The sequence below is a fragment of the Anopheles nili genome, chromosome 2, assembly GCF_943737925.1.
Source record: "Anopheles nili chromosome 2, idAnoNiliSN_F5_01, whole genome shotgun sequence".
NCBI classification, from domain to species: Eukaryota; Metazoa; Arthropoda; class Insecta; order Diptera; family Culicidae; genus Anopheles; species Anopheles nili.
In genome coordinates this window covers 36,005,718-36,030,139 of record NC_071291.1, presented here as the reverse complement: position 1 = coordinate 36,030,139, position 24,422 = coordinate 36,005,718, and the positions used below count along the sequence as shown (strand labels likewise).

The following is a 24,422-nucleotide window of genomic DNA, read 5'->3' as shown; positions in this document are numbered from 1 at the left end:
AAAAATCCCAACGATCCTTACACATGGCGTCCGTTTCCCTGTGAACCTGTGCAGATGTACCGACTCAGGCCCACATCGCCCACTTAAAACCCAATGAATATCGGAGGGAAAACAATCGCCTCCGCAGCACAGCCCTCAAATTTAATAACCCATTTCCGGGTGCAAGGATGCGTCCCTTAGGGATCGACCGACGGCTATCATCGCTCGCAGCAAACATTTACCATTGAGCCCGTGTGTGTGTGTGTGTTGCCCTTCCACATCGAGCGATAGAACGCTGCGTGGGATGGGTATCCTGCTTCCGGTTCAAGCGCGCACCGAAAAGCATGTGACATTTCGTGACACGACGACCACCGGCTTCCTGCTTGGCTTGGCAACGCGAAATTGCTCCCCGGTGACGAGCTCGGCATCGAAGTCCTCTACACCTGTCCGGGTGGTCGGCTCAACTAACTGTGCTTCCTGTATTTCTGTTTCACTCTTTTTTTCTCTCTCTCTCTCTCTCTCGCCCTCTGCACGCGTACATCCTGTACATCCTTTCGCGCCGGGATGGTGCCATATTTTCCCCATAAACCCATGGTGCGATTGCATCCGACCAGTAAATGCCACTGCACCAGCCGCTGCACAGCTGCTGCTGCTGCTGTGGACAGCAGTTGCGATTGCGAGTTTCCCGTTCGCTTTGTCGGGTCGGGCTTCGGGGTTTCAAATGGCGCTTTTCAGTTCGCTTTTCTCCTTTTTTTCCCTGTGTCTCTTTTTTTTTGTTGCACTTCGCTTCCGATCCCGGGTTCCCGGGATTTTGCCGGTTACTGGCGCGAGCTGGCAATTGCTTTTACGATCCGATTTGTTCGCCTGCGAGCCACAGAAGTTGAAATAGTTTTCCCGACAGGAAACCCCCGTGCAGCCCAGTGGAAGAAAAATAAACACCAAAACGAAGTACAAAAAAAACACACACACGGCGACGAGAAATGTGAGAAAAATAGCAAACATTCCCATGCAAGCGTCGGCTTAGCCGGGTTTTGATCGAGTCTGTGGCTCGCTCGTGCTGCTGTTGTTATTATCTGCGAATGGACACCAAAATTCCCCAACCGGGCGGAGGGAAAATTATTTTTCACTCATTGCTATCCAATTTGAAAAAGTTCTCTACGGGCGGGTGGCATGTCCGGTTCAAACGGAGCATCGGCAAGAGGTCAGACTTTGCCTCAGCTGGTTAAAAGCCATTTCGAAATGCACACACACCCACACCCACACACGGTTACTTCCGGTTGTCGCAGGGGTGTTGAGCAAAAAAAGGGACAAAATAAAATCAAACCACACTCGGCCACGGGACGGAAACAGGACATCCCTGAACCGCTGCTGTCGATAACAGTCCAATTTATTTTTATCGTTTTTAATTTATTTATTCGTCGTCCTTTCGCCGGCGAGGAAAAAAAACGCTCCGTCCGGAAGCAGTTGTCCCACGGTTGGCTTCAGCGTTCCCCCCGGTCAATCCATCGAATGGCGGTAGTTTTGTGCCACTGATAAGCCCCGGAATCAGATTGTGTCCTCTTGATGATGCGACCACGGATATGGTCGATCCGCGGATACGACCATGACCACAAGACCGGTTTCAGGCGCCCATAGCCTCGAGAATCAAAGCCCAACCACGTCGGGCGAAGAGATAAATGGCACACCGGCCGGTATTAATTTGAAGCTTACGAATTTCGACGTCCTTGCGTACGGGGCACGCGCCAGACGCGCGTACCGGAAACGGAAAAAAACCCCAATGGGAGCAAAGCAAAAAAAAAGGCGAAAGCTCCTTCCAACACCCTTGAAGCGTAATTTGGTTACCGCGATGAATAATAAGCGCGCGCAACGCTAGTACTGGCCACCCTCCGGGCCGGTAATGATATTATGAAGCTTCCATTTGCCACCGGTAGTGGCTGGGTGTCCTTCCGGAAGCATGATGGGAAAGGATTAGGGCGTAATGAACAGAGTACCGCTGCTTGGCGATTTGTCCGAAATGAGGGCGGAATTTAACTTTCCAAGCCGTTTTCCCGACGAGCCTGACGGTACGGGAGCGAGTGTTTTTGGAAAATAAAACAAAAATGTCACTAAGTTTCATTTTAAGCTCGAAAAATTGACATTCTCCGTGGCGGTTTGTTCAGCCCATTTCCAACGCACTCTCTCTCTCTCTCTCTCTCGTGTCCCTGCTAGGGAAGATATTTTCATCGGCTGCCTTCTCGCAGGTGGCCAACGGAACGGAGAGTACGGGAAAGCAAACAAGCGCAACATAAAAATGTAAGACAACGATCACCGTGGGCCTGTAAGATCCCGGCACAAAACCAACCAGACGGGGACCGTGTCCTTACTCGGTGGATAACATCTTCGTCTACTTCTTCGCTTCTCGTAAGTAGCCCAGGTAGCCGGAAGGTACACACCGCCATGGCACAAGGCGCAGTAAATCTTCCCAACCGGGGGCACAATAAATTTGATTAATGACAACGGACAACGGTGCCGCTGCCACGAGCAACAACCCTATTAGTGCCCGCTCGAGTACCGTGGCCCGCTTTTTCTGCCCATTTGTTTGGTGGGAAATTATGTTACGCTTTTCCTTATCTACAAATTTCCATCAACCGGCAACGGGGGAGCGAAGCCTTTTGGCTTCCCGGAACCGGAAGCAATCGTGGCGGTTCCTGCTGGCGCTTGTGCTACGGAGATGCACATGCACGCTTGCTGATTATGCTTTACTCGTCCGAAGGTAGCCATTGCCTTTCTCTCTCTCTCTCTCTTTCTCTCTGTCACTTTTTGTCTCCCTCCAGCTCACACTGGGAAAGACAAATTCCTTGCACAGCATGCACAAAAGCTGGTTGCACATCGTCGAACCCGCGAGCAACCCCGTGTTGTTGTTCTTTCCGAGAACAACCGGAATGTTGCATGGGAAGCGACCAGATGGAGGCGCAAACCGGCAACCGGAAACCGACGGTCACCGCAGAAGGGTTTTATGAAGGCACCTCCTGGGTAATTAGCCCGACCGCTGCTGGTGCCTGCCTGCGCGAAAGGCCCGGGGATGCACAAAAGTTGTTTAGGTAATAAATTGCAGGCGCCGAGTATTTACCCTCCGATTGCGGCGGCTTTTTGCTTCCGGCCCGAGGTGCCGGTGTTGGCGTTCGATTTACATTCACCGATGCTCTCGATTAGCTTCGGTGGCGGCAATTAGTGAGCGGGCGTTCGGTTTGGTGTGCGTTTAAGTGTAAGCATTCCGTTAGTACGAGCCATGATATGCAATCATGAGAGGCTCAGGCTCGCTTGTAATCTGGAATGGAACTGGTAAAATAAACCCTCCATTCCGGTTGAGGGGTGTTTGAGTTTTCAAGCATTCAGGGGAATGGCTCGTGCTTTTGCTGAGCACCGTAAGCTTGTATTTCTATTCGCAAAGGAGCTTTCATCAATTTCTGATCAACTACAAGCAGGCTTTAAAGCTCTTGTATATCCATCTTTTGTTATTCATCAACGAAAGGGCAAGAATGTAAGGCCACTCATTTCACATAATTTGCTCTCATTTTGTCTGGGTTTGAGTAAATCCAACCTTTAGCATCTAATTATCTTGTCTTTTGTACCGATTTAAGTGCTTCTGTTAGAAAACACGGTCCACAACAGCAACGCAATAAAAAACCTGCAATTAAATGTGAAATGATGAAGTAATGAAATGAATCCAAGGGAATTTACTGAACCCATGCCATTAGTAATGCTTTGAAGTGGTGCCACAAGCATAAACTATTTAATTGTGTTGATTCACATAAAATAGCAGTATTTAATGAAGCTGTAAATTTATGAGGTGTAATTTTTTATGATTTAATTTATTTTTTACTAATTTATGATGGTATTAAAATGTAGCGCTATCTTCATCATGTACTGTCGTTTATAATCAAGATTTATACATTGAATCAGGATTTTAAAAGTTAGGAAAACCTTTAGAAATTGTGTTTTTAATAATAATTTTATGGTGTATTGTGGGTTGCAATTGATGGTAAAGTAATATCTAATCGCTGTTGGAGGTTTCTCAATATGCTTTCAAATGCTGATCATTTATCATTTGGCAAACATCTTTAAAAACGTTTCACCGTGAAATGAATGCACGAGATGTATGGCTCTAAATTCAAGAAAATGCTACCACAGACCAAAGCTCGGTAACACAAAACCCCCTAATGCCCTTTGAAGGGGCATTTCTCAATCGAATGCCTTCAGCAAATTGTTGCCCTTCTCTGTACGGTATGCTGGCACGAAAGAAAAAAACGAAAACCAACCCAAAAACGAACAGCATTCTGAAAGCAAAACAATGTTCCGATACATTCCCCGTTCGCCCGGCGCGCACAGGTGCGATAAGGGTGCGAAAAGGTACGGGAAAAAAAAGGAAAACGAATAAAAAAAAAACAGGAGCTCGTCTCACGGGGGATGAGGCAAAAAGCAAACTTTCATGAATAAATACGCCCCATAAACACCACCGCCGACCGGGAAGACCCGGGGCACAATCAGGAATTGTTGCTCCCCTGAATCAACAATCAAAACGGCACGCGCTGCCTTACCTACCTACACACGGAAACCACCGTTCAAAATATGCTCGCATCCGCCGAACCGAACCGGATGCCGTTCTGTGGCTTACCATATTTTCTCCCGGCACCCGGTGAAGAAGCCCCCAGAAAGCGAAAGAGTAAATACCGAGGGTTTAATGACGTTTTGCTAATGTGGTGATAAAAGTGGAAAATCATTCCATATCGAATACGCAAACACCATCCGAAGGGCATAAAATTCAATTACGTTTTGTCTCTCGGTTTTGCTCGGCTGTGCTTTCGCCGGTGCCAGGAGCTTTGTGGGATGGCCCGTTTTGGGAGGGCCGATGTTTAGTTCGCCTTGCTAGCTTGACTCGCTGGCCGCTCACTTTTTCGGTTCCACACACCATTCCCGGCGTGCTGTTCGCTTAACATTATTTCAATTCCTTCACTGGCCGTTAGTTTCGTGCGGATCGTTTTATTTTATTTCCGCACCGTCCGCTGGGGTTGGGACGTAAACTTTTGAGCCCGTGTGTCCTTCAGTGGTTTGCTGGCGTCACTGGAAATGGAACCGAACGGTTTATCTAGCTGTTATCATCAGTGAGACGAACTCGTTGCTCGAGCAGCGACCGGAAGAGAAGACCTCTACCCAGTCCCCAGTGAAATGGAAAACTTCTCGCAAGCGGTCCGTTTCCAGACCGGGTACGGTCGGTCGGTTCGTTCGAAGAGGACGACATTGAAGCTCCTTCACTGCGTTGTGGTGCTGGGTTTTGTGGACCTTTTTCACAGACGCTTTGGCTGGTGAGCGAAAAACATGCGTAACGAATGTAAAATTGTGTGCGTGTGTGGGGGTAGTTTTACAGCTAGACGACGATTTACCTTCCAAATGGGAGCGATCTTGAACGGCTCCCCGTGTCGTAGCAGACGTACATGGTTTAATTAATTCCAACTTGCCACTTGCCGGCGAACCAGCAACTGACATTCGTGCGCGGGAGTGTTCAAGATGAGGATCGTGAGGTTTTTGGTTTAATTTTTGACCACAACAATGTCGCATGCCTCAAGATAGCTTGTGGAAAGGATGCCCTACAGCAAGGAACAGCTAAATTCCGTCAGTTGGTTCACGTCAAATCGTTTATGCAAACCTTTTGCTCCGAAACCATTTCGCTGCAGACTAAACGCTCGCCTGCACCGCGATCGTTTGTTTCCGTTCCCAAACAGATAAATCAATTCAAGTGCACACAAATTCAATCAGCAAACGGAGCGAAATGAGCAAAACGGTCTCCATCCCACCCGAGCGAGCGGACAACACTCGCAGGAATTCAAATAAAGTCGTACATAAATTTTCATTACATAAGGACGCGGCCCGTTGTCGGGCACAGAAGCGCTAGCGCCTTAAAACCGCGCCGTTTTGGGCCGTTTGTGTGTCTTGTGTTCCGCTTTCGTATCGGAAATCACACACCAACACCACCTCGCAGCTGTGCCGGTGCGGTTGAGTACGACGAAGGAAAACATCACCCGTTCAAGGGCACGGAACACGTTTTTCCTACCCTCACGTGGGTGGGTGTGTGTCCTTCATTTTTTCTTCTTGGAACAAACTGAATCCTCGGTAGCGAAACGTAAACGAAGCAACTTAAAAAAAGAGCGAACGGGTCGGAAGGGAAGCGAGCGACCTACGGTAATGTGCCCACGTTGATCCTGCGCTTCCTTCTGCTTCTCGGTAGCGCGCGAAACCGGTAATGAAAGCCACCCCGCCCAGAATGGAGGCACCAACCATCGTTCGCTGCTATCCTTCGAGAATACAAAGACGCTCCCTGGGAGAACGCTTGCCCGAGAACGGGAGGTTGAGTTTAATCCTGAAATTGGTTTCTTATTTCAATAACATAAATTTCCCACTGAATCCACCGTGACAGGCCAACCGCCATGTAGGTTTACGGTTCGATAAACATTGGCGCTAAGCCCTGGCGCACGTTTCGAACTCCGCGAGTGCGGGCGTTATCGAGTCTCTCGTGAATGCACAGAAAAGAAGACGCACACGCATCAGCGAAAAGAAAAGAAAAAAAAGAACACCTCAAATGGAGGAAAATTCGTGGCAAGTGTCTGGTTTTCCCAGTAGACCACGCTTGCTAGCATTTGCTGTTCACCACTCACTCACGTGTGTCTCTCGATTGGCCTCATTTCCTTTTCCACTGCTCACCAGTGGCTACGTTGGTTGGTCGATCAAAAAAAAAAAAATAAAGAAAAGAGGAAACAAGAAAAACCGTTCGCTGGCAACGGAGTGAACGAATGCGGTAAAAAGATAAAATTAAATGAAGCTGAAATGCGGTGCGAATATTTTACCGATACTTGTGTAACGCGAGCGTACGAAGCTTTCTCGAACAATGTCTCCTCGTTGCCGTGGCAACCGGTGTAGAAGCGGTTGATGCCGATCTAAGCAACCGATGGAGACGCCTAGTCGCGCCTAGTGGCCCTCGATGGAGGCGCCCGGTACCTGGTGAAACAGCACCGCACTGCGCAGCTATACCATCGCTGTTTGGTCCCATGAGATGTTTTCTCAGGCAGACAGACAGAATGGTAGGAAAATGAAACAAAACAAAAAACCACCACGCGACCAACCGAAGCGTGACGCACCACCGCGGCAATATGTGGTGTTACAGCGGTCGTCACGTACGGAATGAAGCAGATCCACCATTGGAAGTCCTCTCTAGCGATGTTAACCATCCGTTCGGTTACTTGGGGGTTACAAAATAGCGAGAGAGAGAAAAAAAACACACTGGTTGTTTTCCGACGCTAAGCTCCCGCTTAAAGTCCTTAGTTTCTCTTCACCTGTGATGATCCGATTTTTGCCGTAAGAATCACAAAACACTACCCTCAAAGATGCCATAATCCCGCCGTATTGATTGGTTATTCGCGGATCGTTGGCTTCCACACCGAGAGTGACGTTAATTAATCATCCATCAACGCGCGACGAGCTTGGCGTATTCGTTTCGCGAATCGCGGTATCACCATCTTTCGCGTCGCGCCACCAGACATACCAGCGGACGGAACCGATTAGCTTTTTCGCCCTTTCATCTCAAGTGCCAACCCCTCTTTCTCATCCACGCACCCACCCAGCCGCAGCCAGTGATTAAATGTGGTGTCAACCGTTGACGTTCGGTCGCAGGGATTACAGTGAACCACACTCGCCACGGCCGCTCGATGGCTGAGCGGCGTAAAAAGTGGTCACTCCACGCGCCACCGCAACGTTAAGCCAACGGAAAACGCCTAACAAACGTGTGTCAGGCGAGTGTGACCGTGTGTGTGACGGTGTGTGTGTGTCTGTGTTTTCTCACGCTCGCGCTCCTTTCGACGGTGAAAAAAGTGCACCATTTTCTCACGCGCGCGTCACCATCCAACCTGCGTTTTCCGTTCATTCCCTCGTGCTGTCTCTGTCCATCGTACTCTCTCTCTCGCTCTCGCTCTCTCTCTCTCTCACACGAGCCCAACGTAGACCGCTCGTTGCTCGCATCGCAACCCCACTCGGCGTCAATCCTGTGTCTGTACAGGCTATCGGCGGGTTGGTTGCTGAAAATCATCAACATAGGTTGCCCACAGTCGGTGTTGTGGTGCCCACGGGGGGACTCGGCCTCCCCACGCCCACCGAAACCACCGCTATGGCCCCCGGAACCGGAACTGCCGCTCGAGTCTCAGTGGGCCGACGCCGGCGAGGGTTACTGGGCGAATCACCACCACCAGCAGGCCGCCGGCACTGACCAATGGGTAAGTGGAGTCACCGTGAGGGGGTGGGGGGGGGGGGAGGAGGGTGTAGGTGGGGAGGGGGTGAGAGGTCAAAGCCACTGTGGTCTCTGTGGGCCAATAAATAACCATTCCTTCCTTCCGTTGTTGTTGTGAGTGCCCGTTTTGATCGCAAGAAGCACGAGGAAAAACACGCATATATTGACAATTTATTGCTCTCGCAGCACCGGAAAATGGTCTGCTAATGTGCAGGCGAACATCCGCATGAGGCTGGAGCACCCGTGCAACAGTGACCGCTAAGGTACGCCATCTTTGTTTACTCGTCCGCAAATTGTACTTGACATTGACACGCGGCCTGGTCCCGGGAGTGATCAAACGTCAGCCAAACGCCACATCCTTTTGGGTTTGTTGGGCGTATTCTTGGCTCTTATCAGCAGCTCTTCAGAGAACGGGGTTTTGGGGCGCGTGTGTTGTACGCAACCGAGCAGCTTCAGAGCGGGTGCCTCTTTGTTTCCCAGCGCTGACGTCTGCCGATGATGGTTGCGGCACAGTTCCTTACGCCACTTTCGGTAAACAAGTTTTATCATTTATGGGGGAAACGGAAAAGCGAAAAAAAAAAACGCCCAACTTAGTGAAACTTCGGCAGGCGGCTTAGCTCGAGCTGATGATGTACATTCGGAGCGGCTTAGCTGGCGGACGATGGGTCAATTTATTTGGTCGTCTTATGGTTAACAGGGGGTTTTCCCTGCAAAGTGTGATCAACAGTGTCGATATGCAATCGGCAAGTAAGCAACATGTTTTCGAGGTCTTTTAGTTCCGTCACGAATGTACCATGCAGAATGACTTGTAGAACGTGGAGAGGTTGCAAAGAATTGTATGAAAAAATATCATACCTTCTACCCAACACGTTCCGGTATGGGCGAATGAAAGCAGCAACTACAACAAAGAAAACATTCTTCAAAAGATCTAAAACATTCACTCACAAAAGTAACGATCAGCACACGTTTGAAATGCAATTTTATACTACCATAAATTGTCAGTCAAACAATTATCTAACCGCACAAACTATACAACCGCAAAACCGGTCTAAAAGCTCCCAAGCCCTACCTCAGTGGACAGCCATGTCCTTTAAGGATCACCGTTTTACCTGGAGTGTTTTAGATAAATCTCCTGGAAAAGCTCTCACTCTCTATCGCTCTCTCTTTCGCTCACTCTCTCCCAGCACCAAGAGACGGGGCCTTTTTTTACCGCACCATCAAAACGCAGTGGACCATTTTACTGCACCTTTAAAATATGGCACCATCACTTCCGGTACTTTATACGCTCCCGTTAAGCCGGTTTCGTTCCGAATCCACCGATCGAACACTGGTCGGTCCGGCCACGTGTGGGTGAGAAATGTTGCGAGATGAAAATGCTTTCACCACCACCCTGCGTGTCCACACGGGCACCGTGCACGTAGAAGTAATCCACCCACCCACCCCCCAGCACACACACACACATACCCAAAGTACCCCAAATCTATCCCTTCACCGGCTCCAAAACTGTGTCTGTCCGGAATGGCATTATCTTACGGTTGTCATACCGCCCGGTGGGAAATTGAGCCGCTGGAGGTTATAGATCACCGGAAGGGAGTATTTTTTTTTCTTATCACCTCCACCCCCCCCCCCCCACCCTTTTCCCACCTTCCCCGCAGGGCTGCAGGATCGGGCGCAAATGTGTACGTGAGGTGCCCGCCTGCGAGCGTTAATGCGTGAGGGAACTAAAAAATGTGTACGTGATCGGAATGCTCGCAGTCACGCTCCTCCCGGGGGCTTTTGTGGGTGGTTGGTGAGGACACAGGAAGTCATAAAATAGATTACACCCCGGCCAGTATTACCTGTCGGAAGGATACGCCTTCGTTGCGTTTCGTTCGTGCTTCTTCGCGAATGCACAAATTTATCCTTACGTCAGCTCGGTTCCGCAAGCGGGTAATTACAATCGCTGACCGGCTGGCCGATTTCCCGGCTGGCACATCGCAACTTCCGGTCCACGTGTACGGGTGATGATGATGAGCATAATAAAACGCGTGAAACAAAGCGTGTTAATCTGTTGGCAAACCGATGCGAAACTATTTTCCATCAATTCGCATACGTGCGTCGGGAGCACGTGGGGATAAAATAAGGACCTCCGACGTGGGTGGTACCACAGCTAATCGCTTGTTTTTCCACGCCATGCGCATGTGGCGATGCGACTTGTGCGATTGGAGGCCTCGTGTGAGTTTCCAAACGCTCTCCGTTCGTCTTCATCGTCCCAGCCGACCGGGAAAGGGTTTGTGATAAATTCACCATTCACCACAGGATGCCAGCTGCTGCTGACGGTGCTGCCAGGCTGTCGCTGTATGTGGAGCTTGGCACTGCGACTGGCAGCCCGCTGTAGGGCACGGGTCACGAGTCAAGTGGCTCGGAAAACCCGGAAATCGAACGAGATGTCGTGACATTGCACGTGCCACGAATCGGGAACCGAACGACCATGGGTGGGATGTTTCCCGGAAACCGGCGCCATGTTTCATCATCCCGTGGCATCCTGTTTGCGTGGCTTTCCTCGTTTCCTTCACGTGCATGCGTTTCGCGGCCCTATCCGTAGGATAGGTCGGGGAAAACCATTGCTTCCAAAACCCTCAGCCTGCGTGCGTGCGACTGAATGCGTTCCGGCATTTCCCAGGCCCCAGGTCACTGTCGGGCCGTTGAACTTTCCAATTCGATTTGCTTCCCCCATTCGGGGGCAGCCACGGGAAACCGCAAAACTTTTGCCTGCTTTTGCTGCTGCCCCCGCGGGGATGCTCGCGTGAAAGTAGGTCAACCCTGTAAGGATAAAGGCGCGGCGAAAGCTGCCCACAGGATGCTAGATAATAATGCAGTTTACAGCGTCCCAGCGTGCACCTTTAATGCGAAACGTCGAAGTGGGGGTTTGATTTTTCTTTCCTTTCCTTTTCTACATCACCATCGGCAGCACACCCACACTCATCGCTGGCATTCATTACGCTTAATTTTCTTTCCTCGGGCGTGTGGACGATAATTTATCGCTAACTGACCGGTGAAATTTATGCTGCATGGATGCAAATTCGGGCCACCCTTGCGGAGTGCTTCGCTGGCAGTAATGGCCGGCCACCGTCCGACCTAAGCACATTAGCCTTATCGATACCGGCTTACTTCATACCACGAGCACCGAGTCCGGTGAACGTTCGCATTGTAATGGGGCCGTTGTAACGGATCCGATCCCACGTACCCATGGCGCCTTTTTCCGGGTGCGTCCTTTACCGGAGCTGCTCGAGCATAATTTCATAACCCCCGAACCGGTTCACTAAAGCACTCCCAAGCACCCTTTATGAAGGGTCCATCCCTTTTTTTTTTGGCTTTCCTTTACTTGCGATCGTACCGCACAATTAACTCCCCACCCGGATGGATCTGTTTTCGGTCGGTTTCATCTCCTTTTTTATGCCTTAGTTGCACTTTTTCTTCCTTCTAGCTCTCTCTCTCTCTCTCTCTCTCTCTCTCTCTCGGGCAGTGTGTTAACGTTAAATGCTATTACATTTCAACTGCTTGCGACGGAGGAACGAATAAAAAAAGGTCCAAGTAACCCGCGCCTGAGACCGCGCCAGGGTTGGATTGCTTTTCAGTCACTGTTTTATGCATATTTTCCGCCTACTTTCTAAGGCAACCCCCTTACGTTGTGCGATTCACGGTCACGAGCCAACCACGCAGCCTCTTTTTCACCCACAGTTGCGAGTAACAATTGTACGCTCAATAAACGAAACGGGCGCGCGTTGGACCGTACCGTACGGTCACACAATCACACCAGACCGATCATTTTCACGATCCGCGTCCCGATAACAACACCACTTTCCGTTACCATGCTCAAGGACACCCGGTCAGCTTCCACTAGAAGCGTTCGGGCCAAGCCAACGGGGCGCAGCTTATCGAAACGGGGAATCCTATGATTTGATTTCTTGATTTTCCACGCCCATCAACCCTCCACGCCCTTTTATCGGGCATCGGTTCTTTTTTCGTTTTGCTCCGTTTCGCAAACCACCTCGCCTAATGCCACCCATTTTGATTGCCAACGTCCGGCTGAAGTCCACGGTCACGGCTTAGGCACGCTGCTCGAGCATTTATTTATGTCCCAGCAAGCGGACAGATCCTTCCCACACGACCCCAGCGTAGGGTAATCTCTTTTCGAGGACATCGGCCACCCATCCACCCCACATAATGATCCATTTCCCTCTCCGCACCGGCAGGACGGGTGACGAGCCAACCTCCGGGTGTCATTAGCATCCGTGGTGTTCGTTTTTCCCCCGCCAGAGGGCGCTCGGTTTGCTCGGTCTCGTTTGCTTCGTCGTTGTTGTGTCGGTGGTGGCTTCCGTTACCGGGCACTGGAAAGCGATCATCCACCCTCGTCTGTGTGTGTGAGAGTCTGTTATCCATTGTTAAGGACCCTCTTGACATAAGCCACCGGTGTGCGTGTGCTGCGAGAGCCCGTTTTAGTGGCACTGTGGCCGAGATCGGATTATGTCATTTATGCCTCGGAAATAGGGTGGCGCGATGCCAGAGCAGGCGTAGAGGGCGGGATGGGTGACTTTCCAAACCATTTCATTCATAATCTCCAAATTTATGATAATTGACCGTTTTTTAAGGCGCTGCTAGGCGGGCGGGGACAACACTTGAATAGGTACGCTGATTGCTTCGAGCGCGAAAGGGCACGAGGTTGGGTCGTTTTCCGCCCACACTGTGTCCCGCTCCTACACAGCCTTCAGGCGCAACAACCATTAATAAACGTTCCGGCAGGAGTTTCGTGCGGCGGGGGGTGTTGAATTTTCCAGCAAAAGTTTCCAAACACGGAAAGGAAGAGTTTCACGGTGCTGGTGGGAAAAAGGCTGCTGGGGAAAGTTCGGCCACACGCTGTTGGAATTAGATTCCAATAAATCTGTTCGTCGAATTTGCTCACCCACCCACACACACACCACTAAATGGGGTGGCGTGGGTATGGCATTTTCCGATCGCTTCAAAACCGCTTTGGGGACGCTTTCGATAAGGCGAAGGCGATAATTCACGATTGAGACGCGTAAAATAAGCGCAATCGAATCTTAACAACCAACCGACCGGGCACGCGTCTCCCGGCCGTCTGCCAGCCGAGGGTAACGGTGGGTTCTTCCATCGGCAAAAGGCGAAAGGAGAGTGCTCCGGAGAAATTTTGCAGCCATCCGGTCCCGCGCTCGTAATCAAATCATGCCAATTTTCCGCTTTGCTCAATTTGCAGTAAGCCAACTGAGGGCGAAGTGGTGAAAGCGGGAAAAGATGGGTCGAGCAAAAAAAGGGGGCACAATCTTCAACTTCAACACGACCGTTACGTTGTCATACGGTGCCCGTGACCGGTGTCCAGCAAGGACACACACAGGCACACTCACGCGTACGCGGTGGAAAAACAAGACCATTGGCTACGGAAAGCTTTTTGGCGTTGGTCCAGCTCGGTGTGCCTCTGGTGTGCAGTTGTCATATTTGCATCGATTATGAAAGGACTTCTCATGTGCTCGGCTCTGTGTGTGCGCGCGTGTGTGTGGGCATCGCCTGCTTTCTGTTTCGCTCGAGCGCATCTAACCGAGAAAAACAAACATCAACCGGACCGTGTCAAAGTAGGCGACTACGAGAAGTGGAACGAGAGAATGGGTCGAATTTTAACCGGCTTTTCAAATCGTTTCTACCAAGACAGACGCCCACCGGAGATGTCTCGAAGACAGGTGGAAAACATTCAACGCAGGATTCAGCCTGGGTGGCATTTCTTAGGCGGAGGTGAAATCCTGGTCGGGTTGTGTTAATATGCTGTTTTATCACCAAGCAGGTCTTACTCATCGGCCACCAGGGAGCCAATATGATTTCTGGCCACATTGTGGCTTGTCGGAGGAGGTCTTCATCAACACGGACACGTGTTTGCGCAAGCTAGAGCACTCCCATCGTAATGTTGCCCTTGCCTAAATCAATATCAATCAATTCTTCAGCTTGTTTTCATTGGAAATGTGGATTTTACGATGTGGAAATATAGTAGCCTATATGAGTGTGTCTATACGAATTTCTTCGATTTCTATCGCTCTTGAAACAGATTGTATGGTTTGCTTGTGATAATAAAATGAATGTAATACGTAAAACGTACTGTCTAAATCTGTTCATTTCGTCATCCTGTTTATGAAAACACCCACTGTCGATTAAATTGTGAAAACTATTCCGTGTTTTATACACGATCTCGAAGAAAAGCGTCTTTGATTCTATGACATTTTTCTATCCCTCCTCACTATCTTATTCAAATGAGGCTCGCTTTCTTGAGCAAATTAGTGTGATTTTTCATAAAATCATTAATCGTTCCAAAAATCAACCAAGGCCTTCAACTGCACCTGGCTCACTTGATTTTATGCTACTTTTTGTGCACTAACTCACGAAATTACGTTTTCACCAGCACCAGAACAGAAAGATCACGATACGCTACTGCAGCTCAGCGGGAGTTTTTTGACGTCGGATTAAAATTTGAATACTTTAAACATATAGATAATACGACGCTTTACTACTGAGAAAGCTTGTTGCCATGAGGGGTTTTTTTGCGAAACAATTTTAAATTTCAGCGCACAGTAGCTAGAATGTAATTCAAACCCGAAGAGGATTATTCCAGTTCGAAGATCGTCAACAAGCATCGCGCTGACAGAAATATGAGCTCTATGCAAGTATGCTCTCCTGTAACGTGGAAACTCCTATTTCGTGGAAAATGTTCGCTCAGTTGCATATGGTTTTCCGTAACGATTTTCAAACTACGAGTGCACCAATCCGGATCTGAATAACAGAAATGTGCCCTCTATGCATGTTTGCGCACTATTTGTGTGTCCGTATATGTCGACCACCTGTTCAAATTTGCGACGCCAGGATTCAAGAGAAAGCTAGGATTTCCATTATTGTCGCATTTCATTCACCTCAATATAACAAATTTCATCCATTTTTTGTCGCAATTTAGCTGTGCCATATTGAACAGCTAAAAAACGATGATTTAAAAAAGTAATTCACATGATTCAGTTTCAAAATCATTACGATGGTCTATTATTTTTAATGTTTTTTTTTTTTCAACTCTTCGAGGGTACAATTTCGTGAATCAATTTTTTGGGATATTTTATCCTTCCCGTGTGATAAGTCTTTACCTTGATAAATCTCCTTTAAATGTCTGCCATCTAACTGTTCCTTCCACCTTCCAGCTTTTGCGTGAAAGAGCTACCACAGATGTGAACTATTGGCTGCGTGTTTGCCGTATGCCTGGAGCCAGATATTACGCTTCGTGTACGGCACAAAATGTGTATCCAGAGCTTTCGTTTCTGTTTTTTTGCTTTCTTGAAACATTTACCACCACCAACCAGCGGTAAAACACCGTCCCACGTGCTCGTGCGCGCGGCTGTAATGTGCACGAATTACGGTTCGATTTGACACCGGCACCGCAAGATAATCAGGATAATCACAACCCCTGCGTGGAGTGGGACACTTTATCGCACCATTCCGTGCGCAGTGCTAAAAATTTACGTATTATCCTTTTTCCACCCCCCAGCACCCTGGTGGGTGGCAAAGGTTAACGAGCTGCGCTCTCCAGCCACCTCTCTTGCTGCGTTCTCGCGTCCATTTCTAACCCATCCACGAGTCATTGTAAGCGCAAATCTGGCGCACAGCTGGCAAAGGTGCGATAAAGAAAAAACCCACCATCGAACCCGTTTTTCATTTACGCTCCCCACCGGGGGTGTGTTGTGTGGAAAATTGTCGAGCCAAGGTTTCCAGACCGTCAGCGAGAGAGAGAGAGAGAGAGACAGAGCACACAACAATAGCAAGAGAAAAAACGCCCCCAAACCACATTCGACAATGCTGAAAAATGGAGGCAAACCCACTCCCATTCGGCACGACCAGGAGTGTGACAAACAACCAACTGACAGGTGTTTTCCACCGTGTGCTTCCCCCGTGTGTGTGTGTGTGTGAGGGACGATTCGGGGGGTTGATAAAAATTCATCACCCACCCGAACGAAGGTAACGTCGGTGGTGGCAAAAAGACCCCCACCAGGTCGACGGAAAACCGCCGTAGGGCAATCATCTGCACCAGGGCGGTAAAAGTCCTTTCTCGCGCGTCAAACAGTACCGCAAACGTCCACCAGGTGGCGCGCACAAGAGCCGCTCGACTCGCGATGGGTTAAAAGCTCAAGCTAAGCTAAGAAGCTGCGACGAGCGGCTCAATGAGAAACAACTTCCGCCGGTGGGTTGCTGTTGGTGTTGCCGGGTGTTGCCGAGAGAGCAATTTGGCTTTTCGCGTCGTCCTTACGTGCCTCCCCCCAACGGCAGTCCCGTATCCTTGCTGTAATCCGCTGGAGTTGCCGGGGTGTGGGTATCTTACCACGCAAAACGGTCGTCGAGATAAGGTTTCTCACAGCGCCAGCCGGAAGTGGTAGTTTCGGATGCCGCCAGCCCGCGTAACGAGCTCGTTGGGTGTCATCGTCGTCGTCCTGTTTGTGGGCTGCCTCCCCCCGGGGGACGCCACGCTGCTGCGCTTCTTTTGTGTTGTGGCGAAATGGTGACGAGAACTTCACCCAACCCGGTAAACGAAGTTCCATCCTTGGCAGATCTCCGTGCCAAGTGCCAGCTCAAACTACTGCCAGCGTCTCCATCGCCGTCGTCGATCCAATCGGCTGCGCGCGTGTATGTGTATGGAGCTTCTCTCTTTTTTTTCTATCGTGACCGGGAAAAACCCCCATTTTTCCGAGCGCTCGAGGCGCGGTGTGCGAACGCGTCCTCGTAATGAGTATTTTCCTGAATTTTCATACACTCAACACCCCACCCACCGTGTTTGGGTGGATGTGAAGAAACTTTCCTCCCTTCCCCAAGCGCGTTCTGGTCGCTTCGCTGGTGGAACTTCTTCTGCAGCCCGGGTGTGGATTCTTGTGAAGGGCATGGACTTGTACACCGTGCGATGATGACAATCCCACCAACGCCATCGCGATGGGGATGCACACACACACACACAAGCACACATACATCAACAGCACCGTAGGTGGTTGTCGGTTGCACCGTTGGTTGAAAGTTTGGAGCCCTTAGTCCTTAGTACGCAAGGATTTGCCACGGGACGTGCCCTGGCAGGAAGTGTCGGCGGATGTCCCTGCTCAATGGCCACGGAGGTGGCCAGGATGATGCGAAGAGCGTTCACAACAACACTCCGGCATTCTGGGCTGGCATTCGAATGGGCTAACAACTTTAGCGCCGTTGGCAGATGGTACAGCTCTGCCTGACACTGACAAACCGCAAGGGAATGTGTGTTGCTCGAACTACGCTCCACCTACGCAGGGGCAAGCGTGGAAGTGTTTTTGGGAAGTTTTGTGTGATCGAACCGCGTCGGAATTTTCTCCGTGCGTGGAAATGGAAAATGTATGCTGCACGCGTAGTGTGTTTTTGTCACGTGCTGTGCTGTGTGTGTGAAATCGGTGCTGTACATTTAGAGTTTTAATTTTAGTTTCGAAAGCGAAAGGCAGTTGCGTTGAGTGATCGGTTTTTCAGGGGATTTATCATTGTTAGGGATAAAAAAACACCCACTGCTTTGACGTGATGATTTGGAGAAAAGAAGAAGACTTCTAGATGGCTTTTCAGTTTTTTTTTAGGTCGCTGATGGCTTCCGGATCCGGCCCGGTTTACTGTGCTTAATTAAAACAAAAACAATTTCTAACGCTAATAATAAAAAGCATTTGTAACGGTCTCGTGCCGCTGCTGCGCAAACCGATTCAAAAGCTCACCATGATAAGCTTTTAACCCAAAGGGATAATCGGACACATAAAAACCGGGAACGGGCGTCTTGTGGTGCTTTTAAAATCGATATTCAATTCAAGAAATAAAGATAGTCCCTCTTTGTGGTGTTCGCTGAGGAATCGTTTATTTGTGCTGCCGTTAATTTTCGAAGCTCTTAAAGAAAGTGCTCCTATTTGATTTTTGTAAAGCAGGGTACTCGAATATTCCCTACATTGAGCTATGTCTGTCAGTTTCCCAAGAAAAGGCATAAAAAGCCATGTTTTACAGATCAAAAAAGAAGAAAAAAACTCCACAAATTTACTCGCCAACATATATTTAAAAGTATGTTATGAAAAATCCCCAGGAAACTGCATCATCCCACAGGCAGTTAAAGTTGTTTTATATGCCAGTTAAATTAGCACACACGCTAGCTTGACTGTGTTAAATTACTCTTTCGGCCTTCGTAAAACACCTCGTTTTATGCCAAAACTCTGGGTACCAAAACGCACGCAAAAACACGCACATTGATGGCGGGGAGGGCTTATTTTTTCGCTGTTGTTGTCCTTCACCGCCTCCCGAAACCGGCCTCAAAGCCAGCACACCTTGTGCAGCAATGTTGGCGAATAGTTTCGGAATCATAGCCCTCCCCCCACGGCTAAAGGTAAATGAAAAGTTCCCGCATAATCTGCACAGCAGCTTAGCAGCAAACAACGCTGCCCAAACGAACCGAGCCGAGTTCCGCAAGCGAGGATGCGCCGTTTACGAAAAACCGATTACGCGAATGTTATTTTTTTTTTGCGAAACTAGTTGTTGCTCCGAAACTTGCGGCGCTCGAACAACCGACCGATGGGCGTGCGTTTTGATTCCAGTGTTGATGGAAAACTTCCTCCCGGTGGGTTGCGGTGTGACTTACCGAGCTCACGAACACACGTGGGAGAAGATCAACACCAGGCAGGGAAAATTCGCTTGCATAAGGGCTGTATTTCGCCACAAGCGACCACCTTAACTTTTGGCATAAATTATCCACCGTACGGCAAAGTTTCGTTCGCCACCCCCTAAAGGGCTTCCAAAAGCGGGCCATAGTGAATGGCTTCAGTAAATCAATTTCCCGATCCCTCCCGAGAAAAAGAGAGAGAGATCCTCGAAAGCCAACGATCGTTCATTTACATCTTCTATTTTCTTTTTTTGCTTTTACAGTGCTACCCAACAAAGTCGCAACCGGCACCACAACCTGCGCAACCCTCACAACAACCCCAGGTGTCCTTGCAGCAGCAGCAGCAGCAGCAGAAACAACCGGCCACAACACCCACACCAAACCCAACGCCCTTCCGGACGGATTATGAGCTGTCCGGGTCGTACGTGTCGCTCGAGTGTCCTTCACCGCCCGGACCACCGGCATGCGGTCCCGAAGGTCGCCGAGGTGATCCACAGGCTCGTCTCGCGAACTACCTGCGTACGCTCTACACCGAGCTGGCCCTCAAAGAACCCGTCCTGCCCGGGTGGGTTCGTCCCGTCGCACCCGGTGTCCTTTCTCCGGCACGACTCGAACCGGATCTACGTCTTCACGTGCACTCACACGGCCTGAACGAACCGATCGGTGTCGATCAGATCCTAACACCCGTGCAGACGAAGGATGGCCCATTTCTCGAGGCACCCCGACGTGTCCTGATCGAGTGTCCTCCGTGGGCAACACGATCGGCGTTGGCGTTACGCATCCTGCACGGCTGGAGCCGTGAGTCACCTTGGCCACCGAGAGGTCAACCGGTCGCGCTCGCTCTTTTTCTCCCACTGGCCGAGCTGAAGGGTACGATCGCGTCCTACATCGGCAAGGAGCTTTTGCCCCGAGGACCACCCAACCCGTTCGCGTCCGGTTTCGGTGGTTTCAATGCGGCGTGGGCTTCCCTCGAAGCGCTCAAAGGCAAACTGCTGATCGTGCTGGACGGGTATGACGCGCAAGGACGCACGCGTAAAGCCAACCGTGCTGGGCTGCCGAAGGACGTGCTCGATCTCCTCGAAGGTCGGCTCTTTCCGGAAGCGCGCGTCATCCTGATCAGCGTCACCGCATCCTGCGGCGAGCTGTTGCCACTCGTGCAACGTCACATCACCTTCGAAGGACTCGCCTGGGGTCGCTCGGTATCGCTTCTCGGTGGTGGACAATGGGGCGCACCAACACGGCTCATCGATCGCGTCCAATCCTGTCGCCATCTGCGTCAGGTCGCACGCACCTCGCTCGGATGTCTCGCGATCGCGGCCATCTTTGAAGCGGGTGCTGGTGAACTGCCCACCGACGAACTCGACGTCGTTGCGGCCGTGTTTGGTTGTGTGGCCGCAAACGCAACACACGCGCAACTCACCGAGCTAGGACGGCTGGCTCTGTTCTGTCTGAAAGCCAAACGATCGGCCGTGACGGCGGGTGAGCTGAAAATGTATTGCTCTTCACCGGATACCGCCATCAGTGGGTGTCTCGATCGTGCGCCCGTTTTTGGTCGCACGGCTCGACGCAAACCCGACCATCTGTACACGGTCGTGTGTCCCGGGTTGGCGGAGTTCCTGGCCGCACACTATCTCGTCTCGTTAGCCGGTCGACCCGGGCTTTTGGCGGCCGAAATCGCCGGGCTCGCCGTTGGGGATGAAGTTGAACCTGAGATCCTGAAAGTGCTCGGTTTCGGTATGGCTTTGCTCGGTGCTCGAGCCCATCTACTGCTGTCCCGACTGACGCCACTGTGGCTCAGTCCACAGACCATCTTCTCGCTCGCGCTAGCTGGCGGTGAAACTGAAGCCAACCTAACGGCCCTCTGCGAAATGTTGGGCATCTCGAAAGCACCACCGGTACCGCCGCTCGAAGCTCGCCCCGTCTGGGTGTCGATCAAATCCACCCTCTCCGAGCTGCAGGGTTGGGGACTCGCGTTCAAAAGCCCAACCTGTACGCTCAAAAACCTCGAGCTGGTGTATCAGCTCGAGAAGAACCTGCTGCTCGAATCGCGCAACGTAATGGACATCTTCCTCGACGCGCTGTCCAAGAACGAAAGTGTCACGACCCTGCGCATAACCTCACTTATCGAAACCGAGGTGCGTGATTCCGACATCAACTATCTGGCGAGTTGCGTCTCGAAAGCGCTGCTAAAACCCCGTCTCGAGTCTTTCGAGCTCGTGCTGACACTCCTCGAGGAAGATCCACCCGCGCTAAAGCTTCAATCCGTCGTGACAGCGCTTTGCCGCACGATCCCACGGCAACCACGTTTGGGCAATCTTTCACTCGATCTCGGCCTTTGCACCTCACAGTTGGTGCAACTTTGTGCCACCCTCGAACAGTGTCCACACGTGACGCGACTTTCGCTGCCACATTTGCGCTGTGAACGTGGTGCCGTCGGTGCATTGGCCGCGTTACTGGCCGTCCGACCGTTGTCTTACTTAGGACTCCCGGCAAGCTGGGGCGCTCGAGATGATCCACCCTCATCGAGCGGTGTTAGCATGGGTTCCGGTTCCGGCAGCAGCTCCGGCAACTCAGGTCTCATCAAGCAATCCTCACTAACGGGACCCGCCGTTCCATCGCCACGACTCGCCTACCCAGGATGTCCTGCGGGTCCTTTTTCATCGCTACCGCGTGGTGCGCTAAGTGCGGCCGCTTACCCAGGACGATCGGCAACGTTACCACGCCAACCGATGGAAGGACCACCGGACAAACGCAGCACGGACAGTGTGATCTCGCGCACCTGGTATCCAACGCCGGCCTGTGACGGTGGTCCGCACAATTCGGGCGCACTGCACGAACTACTGCTTGCTGCCAGGGACACGCATTCGCGGCTGCACGGGCTCGATCTCAGTAAAGCGCAGCTTTCGCTCGAGGACTCGATGTGTCTCGGTGAAACGGTGCGCGTGTCTGGAACGCTGCATTCTGTGCGCCTTGAAGGTGCTTCCCGGTTGAGCGAGATCCTGCCGACGGTGCTGGGCGCCAGTGAATCACCCTGTCTGCAGATGTTGGCCCTTGGATCACCCCGTATTGCGCTGGAGGATGCGGCCGTCGGTATGTCAGCACGTGCGCTTGGGAGTTGCATTACGCTGCGATTGCTTAGCCTCGATGGTTGGAGCTTCCGGATAGAGAACGTTGGTACGCTGGCGTCGGTTCGAGGCTTCCTTTCGTTGACGTCGGTGCGTGAGCTTGGACTTGCCAACTGTCGGCTGAATTTGTCGCTGTTCCGGAGTGATGCGGTCGTTCAGCAGGGTGCGTTCGAGTGCCGTTCGGTGGTCAATCTCAAGCTGGCAGGTGCACAGGTAAGCGTCCGATTTGGAGAGCCACACTTTCAGGGAGTTAATGATTTTTTAATGATTTTTCCTTTTTTGTTTCATCCCCTTACTCGGCCGATAGATCATCTTCGCGGATCACCTGGCGATGAAGGGCCCGCACATGCTGCCGTACCTGGTTGGGTTTGTGAACCTGCGCGAGCTGGACCTTTCGGCTCCGGCACGGGCGGGTTTTGGGAGTAACACCGCGACACCGCTCATCCTGTCGGACAAGGACCTGGTTGGGTTCTTTGGCACGCTTAATGCCAGCTTCGGGTAGGTTCGGGTTGCACCACGAAACTGGCGCAAAACAGAGGAAAGAGAGTCCTTCTCGGAATGCGCGAAAGTAATCGCCATTGAACGGAGAACACTGGCCAAATTTGCATGAAAAAACGTCTCATAATCTGGTGCGGGGATTTTTTTTTTGGGGAATTCGCAAATTGGCTCCCTGTAAGCTGGCACGTAGATTTCCCTGCGGACCTTCGGATCGTGCCAATCGTATCGAGCCCGCTAATGGTGAGGCTATTTTACATAACGGCGGGAATTCGCTGCGTGAACGGTGCTCCATTACGAATGTCCTGCATGCGGAATAGTTGGTGAATATTTCGACAACACTTTCGATAACGCAAAAGCGCATTTATAAGCCACCGTTCTAAGGGCATAGGCCATTCTAGAGTTACAGTAGTGAAAGTGTAGTTTACATGAAGAAATAGCTTCTAAAACATTTGAACACATTTTCTTTCGGTTATTCAACATTTCCCGCACGCGCAAGAAGACGAAAGATCTTCCATTGGCTCGGTTAAAACGGGTACGTTTTATCCACTTCCTCATAAACGACGCTGTTGCTTCCTTTAATAGCCATCGTGGCACAAAATCCAGCAGCAAGCCCAGGACAAAAAAAAGGCACAAAGCTAAGCTAAGTTCCTCACTTTTACGAGGACGGCTCGAATCGACACTCAAGAGAGATGTATAAAAAACCCTTCTTCAATCGTCCACTCGACGGAAGTGATAATAAAAAAAGCTTCTCCCCATCCACCAGCAGCAGCAGCAGCAGCAGCAGCAACACACTTCGTTGGCGCTAATTAACAGCCTGCCTTTGTTTTTTCTCCAACAGCCACCTCAACACGCTGAAAATGTGCAACTGGATCATCCACCTGGACGAGGCGGCACGGACGCTCAAAGCGATGGCAAAGCTGCTCAAATCGAGCCCCCTCAGCCACGTCAAGCTCGACAGCATCGTCGTGATGGATCGCCCCAAAAAGCAACGCATCGAGCCACAGTTCCTGCACGCGTTCCTGGCCAACCTGCCGCTATTACGATGGCTTGGCATCACCCTGCACGGGCTGAACGACGAGCAGATAACGACCCTCGGCAACTACTGCGGTGACATGCGTGGCATCGAGATCGACGTCAGGTGAGCAACCAGGGGGGTTGGGTCAGGTTTTTCCCGGCCGGAAAATGGCGCGAAAAAACTGCCACCAAGATGGCGGCCGAGAATGGACGTTCGCAAATTTATCTGTTCGACAACCGAGTGAACACTCGTCGTGTCGACATTAAGAGGGTGTAGTGTCACGTACACAGTTGGTGTGACAACCGGAAAAGGGACACTCGGTTCTCGGTGCCAGGGTTACCGGTTTGTCCGACACATGGCACTTTGCATTCGGCGATAAATGTTTTCCATGGCGCCGTGGTTCAAACCGTAGTTCCGTGCCATGCCACCTTTACCGGCATTGCAAACTCCTGGAAGCACTCCAAACGACCCAACCGAACCTTAGCGGGGTTCGGTTCGGTTTTTCAATTTCCCGGTTCATAATTCTTCTATCCGTTTCTCGCATTTTTTTCCCTCCCCCCCCAAAAAAAAAAGGTTGTCCGATTCGACGATCGAAAACGCGCGCCTGATGACGAGCAGCCTCGGTATGGACGGTAAGTTCGACATCCGCGTTTCCACGTTCGGCACCTCGAACAGCATCCTGATCCACATCGAGAAGACGGCGACGAAAAGTTTGTCCCGCAAATAAGTCCTCCCGCTCCGGACGTCCCTGGCTGGCGGGAGGTGCGATCGGAACCGAACCGGTGC

General features: G+C 51.0%; 1 protein-coding gene across 1 annotated transcript in view; it reads left to right on the top strand.

Annotated features, from left to right (window-relative positions):
• Window positions 1-24,363, top strand: part of LOC128722185 (uncharacterized) — a 46,786-nt gene extending 22,423 nt beyond the window's left edge. Inside the window, exons 4-7 of the mRNA XM_053816033.1 lie at window positions 19,262-22,336; window positions 22,431-22,621; window positions 23,460-23,759; window positions 24,210-24,363. Coding sequence (XP_053672008.1) covers window positions 19,262-22,336; window positions 22,431-22,621; window positions 23,460-23,759; window positions 24,210-24,363 — 3,720 coding nt within the window. The remainder of the gene's footprint in view (window positions 1-19,261; window positions 22,337-22,430; window positions 22,622-23,459; window positions 23,760-24,209) is intronic.
• The last annotated feature ends 59 nt before the right edge of the window (window positions 24,364-24,422 follow it).